Source organism: Astatotilapia calliptera, chromosome 14, assembly GCF_964374335.1.
Source record: "Astatotilapia calliptera chromosome 14, fAstCal68.1, whole genome shotgun sequence".
In the NCBI taxonomy this organism is placed as follows: Eukaryota; Metazoa; Chordata; class Actinopteri; order Cichliformes; family Cichlidae; genus Astatotilapia; species Astatotilapia calliptera.
In genome coordinates, this window is record NC_137435.1 from 22,863,622 (window position 1) to 22,880,133 (window position 16,512).

At 40.2% G+C, this 16,512-nt stretch overlaps 2 protein-coding genes across 6 annotated transcripts; both read right to left on the bottom strand.

Moving 5' to 3' along the window:
- Positions 1–1,534: 1,534 nt before the first annotated feature.
- LOC113036819 (CLOCK-interacting pacemaker) lies at positions 1,535–9,233 on the bottom strand. 2 transcript variants are annotated; one of them, XM_026193339.2, is made up of 5 exons: positions 8,962–9,233; positions 7,837–7,975; positions 4,502–4,684; positions 3,711–3,892; positions 1,535–3,583 (listed from the first exon to the last, which is right to left on the bottom strand). In XM_026193339.2, the coding sequence occupies exons 3-5, from the start codon at positions 4,674–4,676 to the stop codon at positions 2,549–2,551; spliced, it is 1,392 nt and encodes a 463-aa protein (XP_026049124.2). In that variant the 5' UTR covers positions 4,677–4,684; positions 7,837–7,975; positions 8,962–9,233; the 3' UTR covers positions 1,535–2,548. The 2 variants fall into 2 exon arrangements, with proteins under 2 accessions (XP_026049124.2, XP_080144742.1); XM_080288616.1 differs by having other exon boundaries at positions 1,535–3,586; positions 8,962–9,192.
- Positions 9,234–9,974: 741 nt separating this feature from the next.
- On the bottom strand, positions 9,975–14,683 carry ccnp (cyclin P). 4 transcript variants are annotated; one of them, XM_026191610.2, is made up of 9 exons: positions 14,465–14,683; positions 13,820–13,945; positions 13,499–13,586; positions 13,166–13,335; positions 12,904–13,002; positions 11,793–11,948; positions 10,941–11,099; positions 10,674–10,852; positions 9,975–10,536 (listed from the first exon to the last, which is right to left on the bottom strand). In XM_026191610.2, the coding sequence occupies exons 1-9, from the start codon at positions 14,552–14,554 to the stop codon at positions 10,377–10,379; spliced, it is 1,227 nt and encodes a 408-aa protein (XP_026047395.1). In that variant the 5' UTR covers positions 14,555–14,683; the 3' UTR covers positions 9,975–10,376. The 4 variants fall into 4 exon arrangements, with proteins under 4 accessions (XP_026047395.1, XP_026047394.1, XP_080144457.1 ...); XM_026191609.2 differs by having other exon boundaries at positions 13,166–13,338; XM_080288331.1 differs by having other exon boundaries at positions 14,474–14,681.
- Positions 14,684–16,512: the final 1,829 nt, after the last annotated feature.

A 16,512-nucleotide genomic window follows, 5' to 3' on the forward strand; every position in this document is an offset into this window, starting at 1 on the left:
ACCTGCAGAGAGCTGGGACCAAAGTAACAAAGGTCACCATCAGTAACACACTACAACGGCAGGGAATCAAATCCCGCAGTGCCAGACGTGTTCCGCTGCTGAAGCCAGTGCATGTCCAGGACCGTCTGAAGTTTGCCAGAGAGCACATGGATGATACAGCAGAGGATTGGGAGAATGTCATGTGGTCAGATGAAACCAAAGTAGAACTTTTTGGTATAAACTCAACTCGTCGTGTTTGGAGGAAGAAGAATACTGAGTTGCATCCCAAGAACACCATACCTACTGTGAAGCATGGGGGTGGAAACATCATGCTATGGGGCTGTTTTTCTGCCAAGGGGACAGGACGACTGATCCGTGTTAAGGACAGAATGAATGGGGCCATGTATCGTGAGATTTTGAGCCAAAACCTCCTTCCATCAGTGAGAACTTTGAAGATGAAACGAGGCTGGGTCTTCCAACATGACAATGATCCAAAACACACCGCCCGGGCAACAAAGGAGTGGCTCCGTAAGAAGCATTTGAAAGTCCTGGAGTGGCCTAGCCAGTCTCCAGACCTCAACCCCATAGAAAATCTGTGGCGGGAGTTGAAAGTCCGTGTTACTCGGCGACAGCCCCAAAACATCACTGCTCTCGAGAAGATCTGCATGGAGGAATGAGCCAAAATACCAGCTACTGTGTGTGCAAACCTGGTAAAGACCTATAGTAAACGTTTGACCTCTGTTATTGCCAACAAAGGTTATGTTACAAAGTATTGAGTTGTATTTTTGTTATTGACCAAATACTTATTTTCCACCCTGATTTACGAATAAATTCTTTACAAATCCTACCATGTGGATTCATGGATTTTTTTTTTATTTATTTATTTATTTTTTCACATTCTGTCTCTCACAGTTGAAGTGTACCTCTGGTGCAAATAACTGAACTCTGTCACCATTTTAGGTGGGGGAACTTGCACAATCGGTGGCTGACTAAATACTTTTTTGCCCCACTGTAGTGTACTTTTCATATGTCAGAAACTCTGGCTGATTGGGACCCACACCCAGTTTCACACCTTGGCTCAGGCGATTATAGGATCATCAGGGGGTCCTCTTGTCCCTCTTTGGGGGGGTTACTCCCACTAGGTTTATATCTGGGACTCCCCACCATTTGACCTTAGAACTGAAGAAGCTTCTCGGATGAGAGGTGAAACGTCTTCAAGTAACTTAAAGAAGTCCAGACGCTTTTCTTTCCAAGCTCCTTTGACTACGATGACCTGGATGACTGAGAACCTTCACAGACATATGTCAGCATGTTATTTCATTAGGAAAAGAACACAGTGTAGACAAGAGTTACAATCCACACAATCCAGCAAATGGAAAGGAAACTATTTCCATGGCTTTCAGGAACCAGAGACAGTGCTGCACTTCTACCACATGAAGCACCCTGTCAGTTTCCATAGCAGCAGCTAGAATAACTCAAGGTTAAGTAAACATGTGGCACAAAAACACAACAATAATATGAGACTCACCTTGAAAAGCTCCACATTGAAATAAAGACCATTTTCCCATATTGTTTTATTTAAATAGCTTAATTATGAAAACTTAGCATTAAAAACCACCTTAAGTTTCACAAATGTGTTCATATGCAGAAAGAGAGAATAATCTTGCACATACCCTATGCATTAAAAAAACAAAACAAAAACAACAGCGTTTATACTCAAATTTTTACATTTATAAACCAAAGTGTGGTTTTCTACGAGCAAAAACAAATGACCATACAAAAGCAACAATTAGTGGCTTGATCAAAAAAAAAAGAAAAAAAAGTAAAAAATAAAGCGGCTACATGAGAGGATGTGGTATGACTGGATACATAGAGCTTGTTGCAGAATTGCTTCCATTATCATGAGATGTGTGCTGTGTTTGTAAAAGAAAGAAAGTTGTTATAACCAACAACAACAGCATGATAGCCTGTGATGTAAATGTGCCCCTGTTTAAAAAAAAGAAAAAAAGCTTTAAGGCTTTGTGGAAAAGAGACTGGACAGAAATCCACATGTCCAGTGTAGTGTTGAACAGTTTATATTTTGAGTCTTTAGCTTCAGCTGTGCTATCAAAGGCACAGAATAATCACACCGATGTTGGTGATACAGGTATAAAAGAACTGTTTCTATTCATCTTTCCCTGAATGTGGTTGGTTTGAAACAACAGCAAAACAACCAAACTTGATAATATATACTGCAGATGTCACCACTGCATGAAGTGCCACTCCCCTTCCCTTCTCCCAGGGAAACACGTTTTTTTCCTCTTCTTTAAGTGCATCTCAAGCACACATTGTACCATCATCTGTCATCAGATGGTGAATCTGGTCTTTGATTGCACTCAAGTGCATTAAGCCATTAGTTAAGTCCGAAAACTGTGACACGCACAGTAAGGACTAAAGCTACGTCTGTGTTTGAGTTCCATGGACCTACAGAGATTTTCTGCATGACTCCTGTAACGCTGGGTTTAAAATATTCATAAAACTAAATGTCCACAACTAAAACTCACCCTTCAAAAAGGCACTGCCAACTGGGCTAACCAGTAGAACTGTCAGGAGGTGTAAAGCTGGCTTTGTCTAAGGATGTCTCATTGGCCTTGAGCTTCCTGTCTTGTTTTGACTGTTGTTGTACACCACAGTGTTGCTCTGGCATGGTGTTGAGAAGGCACATTGGCAGGGCTTGTGTGGTCTCAGCAGCTTGTGGCCTGTTGGTGTCTCCTTTGGAAATCCTTTCTGATGGACCGGCAGAACCTGGCACAGTTGAGATTTGGATATTCTGCAGGATTTTAAGGTTGGGATAATTTCCTGACTCAGCCATAGCTTGATGGAGGTGCTCCCAAACAGTGATACCATTTAGATTGAGGCTGGGGTTTCTGGCAGCCTGGCACAGCAGCTCTGTGTGCTGCCGCAGCTGGGAGAGGTCCCTCTCTGTGGCGTTGCTCTGACGCATCAACTCCTTTGTGCGCAATGTAATGTCCAGCAGACCAGACTGTCTGAGGATTTTTACTGTGTTGAGAAAACGTCGGTGGCGAATACTGGTGGTGGCATCTCTGTTAAGTCCAGCCGAACTGGTTGTGAATAACGAGTAGCTGGTGTCCTGACTGGATACAGATGGGGATCTCTGGCTCATGGAAGTAGGGGTGGGACTTGAGGCAGACAGTTGATCTTGGGGTGGAGAAGAACACGGCATGCCAGTCGCTGAGAGTGCCAACTTAGGTTGTTTATGAAGGTGCTGCTCTGGCAGATTTCGGGTCACAGACGGGCCATCACCCTTTTGTTCTGAGCACACCCTCTTGCTGAGACTCTGGCATTCGTGGATTGAATATTTATCCGGTGGTTTCTTGCTGGGATGTGGCGCTATGCGTGGGTAGGAGTTCAGTATGGGTAAGTAGGAACCAGGTATTTTCCTTTCTGAGACATTAAACTTTCGGGACAAGGGCTTTGATAGCTGGAAGGTAGCAGGCAACAATCCTGGCTGCTGGAGAAGGATTATTTGACGAGAACCCGAATGGTTGATGTCAGTGACGCTGTTTCCCCAGAGAAGCTGGCCTCTTTTCTGGGTCACATCTGACTGCTGGAACAAAACAGGAAGAGAAAAGTCAATATGACACACTGGTGAGGAGCTCCACCGTACATCTGATGTGAACATTATTTTTCTTTCTGAAAGACTATCCTGTGTTGGTTGTATCCTTCTTTACCTGGTTAAGCATCGTGTTCTTGATCATGTAAACAGGTGGCTGGTCATGACCATCAGGCATCACAGAATGCTTTCCAAGATTCCTTTGCATACGTTCTTGGTTTTGTGACGTTTCTGCATGTTCACTGGCTCTGAACTGGCTTTTGTTTCTCTTCTGGTCCTCCAGTTGCCAGTCTGAACCATCTGCAGAAAAGTTATTACAGGAAGAAATGCTAACAGCTGAATGCCACATTCAAGAGGATAGTTGAACTTTTTGTGACACAATGCAGCAGAAAGATGTTTTTTCTTCCCCTCACTACCTTATCAGGCAGTACCAAATCAAACTAGGCAAACATTTGCTTTATTCTCACAAAAGGGAAGACAGGAGCAACATGCATGCTTTCCTACAGTCAACACTTCTTTTGTGGTATCAGTAACACAGTGTTTGTATTTCTGTTTTATTTATTTTCTTATTTGTATTTAAAATTTAAAAAAAGTGCATTAGATGCTCTTAAATGACTCAAGCCACACAAGAACGTCCAACAATAGTCATTGCATTATGATTTTCTTCTAATCAACTTTCACCGTGTCCCTTAGGAATGTCGCATAGATGAAAATCTAACCCCAAAAGCTAAAACTATATATTTGTAATAACCTTTTCACTTTGAATTCAAGGAGATGCTTTAGATATTATTCCAGCAAAGTTGAAGTGAAGGTATCAATGCTTGCACTGGCTTGTATATAAATCTAAAAAGCATGGTGAATAGCTATGAAATAAAATATGAAACGTTCGCTATATCGACTTGGACTCACCAGAGAAGCCAGAGTCCTTCTCGGAGCTGCAGTGGGAGCCCCTCCTGCTTGAGTCATCTTTGTCTTTAATGTCACGTATAGCCAGTAGAGCTGTATTGTTGCTCTTATCTTTAACTTTCTTGCTGGGTGCAGCACAAAGGCTGTGCTGATCCAATGGAGGCTGTTCCTTTGGCATACTGGACCCTATCAAGAAAATCAGAGAAATTTAAATAGCTCCTCTGTGCTAAGATGTAGGAAATAGTAACCCTAAACAGGTTTACCATATATATAATCCACAAATAAACAGCAATATCCTCATACTTCATACTATAGGAGGGTAACTGTTTCAGTTTAATTTGTAAAATGGAATACTCTGTTTCAGTTGATGTGTGGTTAAAATTCCTTAGACAGCAACATTAACCACAGTGTTGAACAGATGGTCCTAACATCACTCACTAAGACACAGTTAGACAGATACTTTTTAAGTCCTAACCATAAACCAGATCTTGACATACATTTAGGACTCTATTAAGCCATGTACATGCCCATATGTTTTTTTAATTAATTAATTAATCAATTAAAAAAAAAAATCACAAAACTGGATTTTAAACAATCAAAGTGTGATTGAAGCACATACTCTCAACTTTAACAAAAATGTTGCACAAATTCAGATTCAGAGGCTCAGAAGCAATTGGACAAATCCCTGATGCCAGGTGCGTCCCAGCCCTGTGTTTTATTTCCTTGAGAAATTAAACAGATAAACAGATCCATGGTTAATTGCAAGAGCTGTTTTTCACAGGGTGTCCTTTCACTGGAATGAAGGTCCAAAGAGAGAGTGTTGCAAGTGAGGCTGGAAAAAATGAAATCAAATTAAAAAAAAACAAAAAACTATTAGAAGGATAGCATACAATGTTTACCAACAATTTGGTAGATTCTTGCACGGGTCAGTGTTTCCTGAAAACCCTCTCCTGTCTGATCATTTCCTGATAACATTTACATTTACAATAATTGATTACACAGCAGTGGAGAGTAGACTTTATCAAAGCAGATGTCTTTCTGAAAGCGCTGTAACTAAGTTTCTAAAGTTAGAAATATCCTGTCTCAGAGTGATGCTGAAAAACTAGTTCATGCATTTATTACTTCCAGGCTGGACTACTGTAATTCATTATTATCAGGATGTCCAAAAAACTCACTGAAAAGCCTTCAGCTAATCCAAAATGCTGCAGCAAGAGTCCTGACAGGGACTAGAAAGAGAGAGCATATTTCTCCTGTTTTGGCTTCCCTTCATTGGCTTCCTGTTAAATCCAGAATTGAATTCAAAATCCTGCTCCTCACATACAAGGTCTTAAATAATCAGGCCCCATCTTATCTTAATGACCTTGTAGTACCATATCACCCTATTAGAGCACTTCGCTCTTGCTCTGCAGGCCTACTTGTTGTTCCTAGAGTATTTAAAAGTAGAATGGGAGGGAGAGCCTTCAGTTTTCAGGCCCCTCTTCTGTGGAACCAGCTTCCAGTTTGGATTCGGGAGACAGACACTATCTCTACTTTTAAGATTAGGCTTAAAACTTTCCTTTTTGCTAAAGCATATAGTTAGGGCTGGACCAGGTGACCCTGAATCCTCCCTTAGTTATGCTGCCGGGGATTCCCATGATGCATTGAGTTTTTCCTTTCCAGTCACCTTTCTCAATCACTGTGTGTTAATAGACCTCTCTGCATTGAATCATATCTGTTATTAACCTCTGTCTCTCTTCCACAGCATGTCTTTTATCCTGTCTTCCTTCTCTCACCCCAACCGGTCGCAGCAGATGGCCGCCCCTCCCTGAGCCTGGTTCTGCCGGAGGTTTCTTCCTGTTAAAAGGGAGTTTTTCCTTCCCACTGTCACCAAAGTGCTTGCTCATAGGGGGTCATATGATTGTTGGGTTTTTCTCTGTATCTATGAAGCGCCTTGAGGCGACTTTTGTTGTGATTTGGCGCTATATAAATAAAATTGAATTGAATTGAAGACGACTAAGGCTAAAAGAAGATGACTAAAGACCATGATGACATTATTTCCTTGGTTGATAGGAACTTGACAACAGCTAACCAGGTGAAGAACAGAGGAAATAGGTGAGGCAATCATTGTCAAGGTAACAATCAAAAGACACATTTAAGAATGGAAATACAGAGCTGATTACACTCAAGAACAGGAAAACCAGATAAGACTTTACAAGAATATACCAAAGTTAGTCTGCACCACAATGTTGAGAAAAGTATTCTCAAAGACAAAAACAGTCCATGAACCAAAGCATACTACATCATCTGTCAAATATGGTGGAGGGAGTATTATTCCAGTGGAACTAGGTCACTAGGATTTCTTGATGAGATGTTTGCTGATAGAAGAGGCAAGAGGAAACGTCTGTCCAGATTCTGCACCTCACAATGCAAATGGATACGTACCCAAAGCCTACTGCAAAAGCAACTCAACAGTTTCTAATGGCAAAGAAATATTTTCTTCAATAGCCAAGTCTGTCGCTTGAGCTCAGCTCAACAAAGCAATGTTCGATCATTTAACGCAATGTTCGATCATTTAATGCAAAACTAAATACAGAAAGGCCCCCAAACAAGCAGTGGCTGAAAATGGCCGCAGTAAAGGCCTGGAAGAGCATCTCAATGAAGGAAAAACAGCATTTGGTGATGTCCACGGGTTCTAGACTTCAGGTAGTCATTTAGTGTGAAGGACTTTGGTAAATAAATAACACAAATAACAATTCTTATATTTAAAATTGTTTGTTAAATTATTTGTAAGTCTCTTGTAATAGTTGTAATTCCTAAATAGTAAATGCAAATTGCATTTAATTTTTGCATGCCTTCAGCTTACTCCAACCACATATTGACAGTTTGATTTATTACAAACTTCTACAGAGGGAAAATTACAAAAAATTCTTTACCCAGTAAATTGCTGACCTAATTGTATAAAGCCCAATGCCTTTGGAGTTAGTCTACAAAAAAAGTACTGTTGTTTGCACCACAGTACTCCATGGTGCAAACAACCAAGATTTCTGCCAAAGGCCTGTGAGAAATACCATCAAACAGACATAAATGTTAGTTGATGGATCTTTGCTAAATAAATAAAAATAAGTTTGTTTGCAAGACACTTACTGACAGGGCAGTATATGTGTAAACAATAGTTCAAGATTATAGGAAAGACAACAGAATTACATACCAGCATCATCTGATCTTGTTATTCAATTAGGACTCAACTGTACCATGTATCAGCATACAAATACATATAATTATATTAGGAAGTTAAAGAAAAATGGGTTTCTGGTTTTCTAACTTTCCAACAACACATTTCACACACGTTTGCAGCTTACCTGCTTGACCCCACACCACTGTCTGCTCAGCTGTGATGTGCACTCTGCTTCATGTGCTGAGGACAGTCACTCAGCTGGGAAAAACTATCTGCCAGCACCATTTCTAAATTGCCCCAAGCATGTCACCCTGCATTATGTTCTGTAAAACAAAACGTAAAGGACGAAACAAGTAATCATATCAATTCATACTGTACAACGCAGGCACCGATATAAATAAACTGACATGATAAAGCTCGGCTTTAATGAAGATACTAAAATGACTTACAATTAGGCTGTAATACACAGAACTCCTCATGTTGCCCACAAACTGTAGCTACAATCTGATATTATCCCTCTGTGCTCTCTACTGTGATTTCTCTGTCTCAAAGATGAGTTGAGATGATAACGATTTAACTACAGCAGCATGCATGGCTGTGCAGTTGAAGGACTTTTAACTTTAATGGCTGCTCTTTAAGAATTTAAAGATATTATCCTACCAATCGGGTGGGCTTGACTGATGACATCATCACAGCATTTATGATATTATCGGGCTAGTTCCATGAAGGCACCACAGCCCGCTGTCAGCTGAACAACACCACTCTTCCCCCACCCCCCGTGTTATGTAATACCCAACTTTAAGTCCGGCCCTCTTCTTACATACACTTCCTCTCACACAAACAAAAACATAAAAAATACATTTAGTATCCACGGTGGTGGCAATATAAACGCTGTGTGTAGATTATCTGTTGACATAAGCTAAACGTAAAACCTCTACGTAAAACAGCCAATTATACCATTCTAAGGCTTGTTTTCTAGATTCTCTGCTTTTTAAAAAAAAAATGCTGTCCATAAACGCTCAAATGTTATAGCTGTTGTATATCCAGTATGTATATTTTATATGTGCTTTGTCAAATTTGCTGTTTTAAAAAAACTAGGGTTAAAACTGTTTGAAATTAGGCAACGTCCATCAAACTGTTTAAGTTGAACGCCATATGCGATAAATTTCAAAATAAAACTCACAGCTTAAAAAAAAAAAAAAAAAAAAGTAAAAAGACGCGGTTCTGTGAATAGTATCATATATTTCATACACTACTCAGTGCAATATATAGTTGTTTGTTGAGTTTAGGTTCTTCCGTCACTACTTACCTGTACTTTTATCCAACCGGACAAACTGCGACGATTTTGTTTTGAAATTACAGTGGCTAAATTTTTCCTAGCTTGACGTCGCCGATCCCAGAAACGATCCGAAAAAGTGAAAACAAAACATAACCAGTGTCCGCACGCTGTCACTCGATCCTGTAAGTATGAACAACACTGTGGGAGGACAGCCCAGCGGCGACACAATTAAACGTGTGTTCGTCCTGTTTTACCTTAACTGAACCCACAGCTGCCTGTTGTACCACCTACCACACACACACGAAACGAGCTCTCTCCGCCAGCTAAGCTCCCATTGGTCCGTGACAGAACTCCAAGAGCCAATCATAGGAAACACGTGCGCAGGAAGGCAGCGCTTGTGCAGGAAACCAAGAGGGTCAAAAGACACATTTGCGAAAGGACAGTTTTCCAATTTCATTGTACTACTGTACTATATATATATGACTGTGCAATGACAATAAAGAGTTCTCTTATATATACACACACAGATGTAGTCAGGATGATTCAACAGTAAGTGTTTAATTCATGGAATAATGAACCTAGAGTACCTAGGTCAGATGAGCCCAAACACTCTGCTAATGCAGTGAAAGCATTGATAGTGTTCCATTGTGTGCGTTGGGTTTTTTTAGTCTTCCTAGAGTTTGGGGATCATCTTGACAGAACAGAACAGAACAAAAAGACAAGCAATATCCAAAGATCGCTGCATATCCGTCAATAAACCATTCCTGAAGACTCAAAGAAATTAAGAGTGTTCAAGTTGTGTTTAAGAATAAATGTGGTCAAAGCAAATATTGACAGACAAGTTCCAGTTTCCTGTACATTGGCACAATACGTCTCTGCACCCATTTCCACTTTTTCTAGCAAAATATAAAGAAATTAGAGGTGGCTTCAGACTTTTATACTTTTTTTATTAAACATTCCTGTGCCATTGAAAAGAAACACTTTCCAGGTGCCACTGGACTTAAATGTATTCCACATTTATACAAAAATGAATAAGCCGGATGTCAATACTTAGCAACAGACACTTTATTTTTTTACATTAAAACTTTCTCAAATAACTTGGCATTCAGACATCCTCTCCACAAAATGGCAAGACAAGGACACATCAATACAGTTTAAATATATATTTCTTAAATCAGCTACAAGATAAGTTCATAAAACAGGTGTGCTGCAAAGTTGGTCAGTACATATGTCTGGCAACAAATCTTACTTGTTTCTTTACCCAATTACATGTCAACACTTCATGATCCATAGTCAAGATGATACTGCTTTGGTTGGAAGTTTTTTGTCAAAGGAATGACATTCTTGAGTTATACTAGTGTAGTATAACTAGTTTAAACTAGTTTGTACAAGTTTAGCACCTTTGAAGCTCAACAATGTAATCAAGTTGTTTCAAATCAGGTATGTCAACTGCATACACCCAGTAGACTGGAGGCATTTTTCAGTCCTGGGTGTCTACTGACATGCATGGTTTCTGGAGATGAAAATTTAAGAAAAGTAGCACAGGTCTGAGCCTTGGCAGCAGCACTGGCTAGAATATGCATGATCTTCATAAGAGTAGCTTCACTGAAAAGAAAGAAAGAAAAAAAAAAAAAAAAAAAAGCAGCACAGACATTAAACTAACCACTACGAAAGTAACAAAGCTTTGTATAGATGTAAATGTGGTAACTAATTAATTTGTGATGAATAAATGTGTTGCTGACCTGCCAACATGAATGCTGGAGACTAAACACCAGGCAGCCTCTCCCTCTGGTGTTGTAGGCTCCTGCACAACTTGGCGGGCCAAACAGAGTGCGGCTCCAGCGAGCTGAGCGGGCAGAAACACCACACACTGGCCCTCCAGGAGCGACAGCTCCAGCAGATAACGAGCCATCCACACCACCTAGTGCCACAAATAACAGGATGGGGTGACACTGGATCTTTCTGATCAATATGTACAAAACATCTTGACAAAAATGTTGTCCATCTACCATGGCACTGCAGTGAGCAACGGAGGCAAAAATAAGCAGGAAATGAAGAGGTTGAGAATAGGATAGCTCAAACTTGAGGCCGGAGAGGACTTTGCGTTCCATTCGCAGAAACTGATGCTTAGTATAGGTGTGATCCATCAGGGAGCAGAGTCCAGACACCTGGAGCAATCACCACAAGATAGAACAGCTTTAGAAAAGAAGTTTGTCATCTTAACTTGCAAGATTAAAAATAGTAGTGAATCTCAAAAGATCATAAGGTGAATGGGTTTTTTTGTATTAACTGAAAAGGTAAAACTTTCATATATTCATTACAAAATGTGAAATATTTCATACACTTCATTTTTATTGTTATAGCATATAGCTCGTGAAATTCCAGAAATTCAGAATTCCAGTATCTCAAAATAATATTTCTTAAGATGAATACCAAAAAAAGAATTAAAAAGTTGAGCTTCTGAAGAGTATGTTTATACACTCAGCACTTCGATAAGGATTATTTAGCACAAACTAATGCATCAGTGCTGGATGGCATGTGGGTGATCAGCTTGTGACACTCCTGAAATGTTACTGAAGCCAAGCTGCTTTGATAGCTGCTTTCAGGCCATCTATGTTTTTGGGTAGGGTATCATCTTTAGGTAGTTTGTTTTCACCTTTCTCTTAACAAAAAAAAGAAAAAATTCCATGTGAGCTTCAGGCCAGATGAATAGGCTGACCAATTAATCACAAAAAAACAAGAGGACATAAAATATATTTATGAAGGCATGCCAAATTACACTGTATTGAACATGCTCACGGCTTATTTAGAGATCCAAGGATGCTGTATCTGTTCAGACATGGAGTGCTGAGGCAGCATACCTCAGGGAGAAGACACTCTTCTTTCTTGGCAGCAATGAAGAGACAAACCATGCCAAGGAGCTGCAGATTGGCTGTGGTCACCTTGATTAGTCGCAGTGAGCGGTTGAGGAGGTGTATAGCCAGATAAAGGGTCTCATCTTGAAAGTGCATAATTTCCTGGGAAAAAACAAAACAGGACCTTCATACTCTATATCAGGGGTGTCAAACTCAAATACACAGTGGGCCAAAATTCAAAACTGGAACAAAGTCGCAGGCTAACGTTAATATTTATTGAAATATATTTATTCCTCCAGATATAAGAATGAATCTTTTCTTATGGACTCAAACACGTTTTGCTGAAAAACTGAATATGGAACAAGCAAAGCTTAATACTAAACAATATATATATATATATTCGCTGTATAATACCAGTAGGCCAGCTCTAATAATAATAATTTGGTATGGCTTCGCGGGCCAAATGTAATTAGGCTGCGGGCCAAATTTGGCCCGCGGGCCAGAGTTTGACATCTATGCTCTATATGGAAGATGTACATACATAACCACAGTGATGCCATCCATTAATTTGTACACTACCATTTTAAAAGCATTGCTGTTTAGCTTTTCACATATTTCCATCTTGGCTTTTTTGGAGTTGAACATGAAGTGCAGGCTTATCAGCTAATACGAGCAAGCTGTATGAAGCCTGCTTCCCTTGGGGAAAATGCTAAAGATGCATCAGCACAAAGGCCCACAGACTCAACCCCCCCCCCCCCCAAAAAACAAAAAAACAAACAGTTTTCTTCAACTTCTACACGCACCGATAACACAGTCCCACCCCCGCCCCCCAACTTTCCCCATTTCCCTCTATAAACCACCACTGTGCAATACCAAATTCTATGTGCAATAACCTGAACTGTATATAAATAACACCATTTACATATTTACAAACTTACAATATGTATGCTCATAGTTTTTTTTAGATAGATTAACCCAACATTATCCACTTACTTTGATGGTGTGTTTTCATGCGTGTCCTGTGTGCCCAGTACCCATTTTACTTTTTACAAACAACCCAACAAAGGGATACAGTCTTTGATTAGCTAAAAATTAATCTACTTTAAATGGGACTTACATGAACCTGAATGAGCCAATCCACCAGAATACCTCGAGTGGCATTAGTAAAATACCTGGGGAGGTCAGCACTGGGAAGAGAGTTCTGTGTTTGGGTTCGCTAAAGGATGAAAATAGAAGACAGAAGGCACATTAAAAAAAATAAAGGATGAGAGTGCAATAATAAGTGTGTGAAGTCACATTACAAGTGACCTGTGCACACAGCCCACTTGAAAGACAAGGTTAACTCAGATAAGACATGAAGGGGTTTAATTGTGTCTCACCATCATGTCTAGAAACATCTCCCAGGCATATGTCCGGTCCCATATGACATCTAATTTCTCTAATGCCTTCTCTATTTCATGGCGCAACAAACTAGGAACCAGCACTTGTAGGCTAGGAAGACCCTGCAGGCCACAAGGATAAAGCAGCACAGGATCTTCTACACACCCTTCTGCTATACAGGACAGCAAGAGAAGCACAAGTTTATAAACGTTGAGCAGATTTAAAACGATATTCCCTCTTATGAGCACTGACAATTCAATTTTATTAACCATTCATCCTATATGTTGGCACCACGTGGTTTTATGGCTCTGATCTTTCAAAACAAAACATACCAATTAATTTACCAGGTGACCATGCCCTACTGTCCTCATGAAACCCCATGATGATGCCATCACTGGTTTGCAAGGACAGCCTCCTTTCCTGCAGAGAACACATTTGATCATTGCAAAATGATGCTCAATTTGCAACTCTTATGATCATGGCAAGGAAAAAATAAAAGCACCAATTCTAACCCAGACTTTTTTCTCCAAAGGAGAGGAACTTTACATCCACACAGAATTCCTGCAACTATTCTACACTTAGCTGGCAAAAGAATACATTAAGTCACTTTAAGTACATGAAGTCATGTTAGTGTTGGGAGACAAAAAGCATACCCATCTGCGTTCTGGTTCCATTTTAAGCAAGTTCATCCTGGACTCGTCTGCTTCTACAGGCAGCCAGCGATCTATAGGCCCAGAGGCATTAGCCCAGGTTCTTAGTGGGGCTCGCCTTTCATCCGCCTGGAGGGATCACAGATGGTAACTGACTGACACTTTCTGATTCTGACATTAAAATTGAATGGCTATGCATTTCTCCCCCCAGTACAGTTTGTGAGACAATCTGCTGACAGTATATCTCTGCAATGATTTGTTCAAAAAGCGTGCCTCACATCAAGGTCCTGTTACAGCCACATGGACTCATGGCAGGTGAACACAATCAGTCTAATAACAGAAACTTGTAGACTTTGAGAAAGGTGACTGCAGTGCAGTTAAAAAGTTTCAGACTCATCTAATTATGTTGCTGTGAGATGATAATGGGGTGCAATAACAAAGGAATGTGATTAATGAGGTAAAGGTTACTTTTCCTCATTCACTTCTCCACCAGCTTGCCCAAATTCTCACCGCATTTGAGCAACCACACCAAGGTTTAAGGCAGAAAAGAAATGAAGCATGGAAACTGAAGAAATTTCCATGCTTCATTCTAACAGTTGATTTTAGAAGTATATCACATATGTTTAAGACTGGGTCTCTGGAGCACACCGAGCAAACCTTCTTGTGTAAGTCCAGCAGAGGCTTGGTGTCGCAGAACCCAGTCCTGGCCATGGTCACAGCCGAAGACAGAGGTCTCATGCACGGCCGCTGCAGCTACTTATCCACGGGTGTCGACGGAGGCCTGGAGCAGAGTCGTGCAGCCAGAACAGCCATTAATAAAGACAGGTGAGCCCACTGATTGGGGCGGGGTCAATGGTGTGATGGACAGGTTAGAACTTCCGGTGGATAGCCAGATAGATGGCTAAATAAACAAATGGAGATTGCGCAAAAATGCATATTGTAGCGAAAACGTCAAACCGTGAGACATTCATGGGTCCTTAAAAGCTCATAAAATTCATCTGCGTAGTTCAAGGAAAAAGATGAACTTTAAGTCTTAAATGAAATGTTTTGTCCACCGCGACTTACGTTTTAGTGAGATCGAACAATGCTAACGGTTATATTATACTCTCATAATTGGGGCATTTTATGCAACCCCACGAAGGTCAACGCGAGGCCATGTTCCTTCACTAGTTTTATAATACAAACAAAGCTATCATAGTGCAATCGTCGAATTACAAAATGATGTAATAATTGAGTTGCTAGAATTGGCTTGTAGGAAATGTCCTTTCTCAAATAATTGCACAAATGGTATTTCAAAGCATCTCATGGCTTCAACTAGGTCTGGGTTGAATTTATTTCTGGCCTAATATGCATCTATATTTAAATTCTAACACTCATTGTGTAACATTAATCTAAACGTACAGTCCCTTTAGTTGACAACCTTATCCAGGAAAAGGAGTGCATGTATATGTAGCTTACACTGACCAAGTTCATGAAAGAAAAACACACACAGATTTCTTCAGTAAAAATGTTTACTGGCACATTATAGTTGCAAATGTTATAAGCTACCATACTGTAGCAGGTATCACCCGTTACATTGTAAAGTCTTGCAAAAGGGGGCTGGAAATGCCTTCCAGGACAAAGTCCTCCCCTTAGAGATTGCTTTTTTTCATTGCCCTCTGAGCCTTAACTAACAGCAACAAGCAAAAAAAAAAATCTATATTAAAAAAAAAGGGGAGGAAAAAAATCTTTTATACCGGCATCAGGTGTGACATTCCTGACTGCTGATCACATTCAAATATACAAAGAAGCAAGATAACCATAGTAAAGCTGCAAATCAAACACTACGAAGCTGCAGGCCTCCCCTTCTACTAATGCTGCATTCCCCATCTAGCTGCTTCTTTTTTTTTTTTTTTTTTTGGTATTTACAAAATAATAAAGAGGCACTTGTTGTGCCCGTGTACGCCTACAGGAGAGGTCAGGGGTATTAACTTGCATGTTTAGCATTGAAGCATTGCTTAAAGCGTGGCCAGCAGCGAGGTTCAGTGTATGGCTTCACAACCAATATCAAAAGAAGTCCAGCAGCACCCCCTTATGGCCGTGATAGCAATGAAGGCAAGTCCACAGTGGAGTCCATCAGTGCAATGGTTCTGATATCTGATCCTGCTGTTTCCAAAACGCAGGACGCTAGGCTAGAGTATGATGGCTGTGCCTGAGCCAGTGAGAAGAGGTGCTGGAGTTGTGAACTGTAAATCAAAGCCATTTGATCACCACATAATCATCATCATTTGAGGAGCAGGGGCCTTTAGATTCTCGTGTCTATTTCACCACTTTCACTCACAGGCACACTCTGTCACACCACAACATTCACACAAACTTAAAATTGAAGAAATAAAGATGTGACATGACACGAGGGATGTCCCAGAGAATGCTGATTTGTTGCAGAAAATATTTATATACACAGTAAGTTCAGTCAAGTGCTGCTCTTGGCTTGCTCACAATTAACCCATTTTGGGGCAAATGTCTCTTTAAGTAAAAAGTGACAAACTTCCATTTTTCCCTCCTATTCCAATATCAGCTTATTATTATTATTATTATTATTATTAATAAAACCATTAAATTCATTTTTGATGTGTCTGATGTGACAATGCAAGTCAAATTGCTACATAAGCAATCCTCACGTGGAATCCCCTTGAAATGAAGAACTTAAAAGAAAG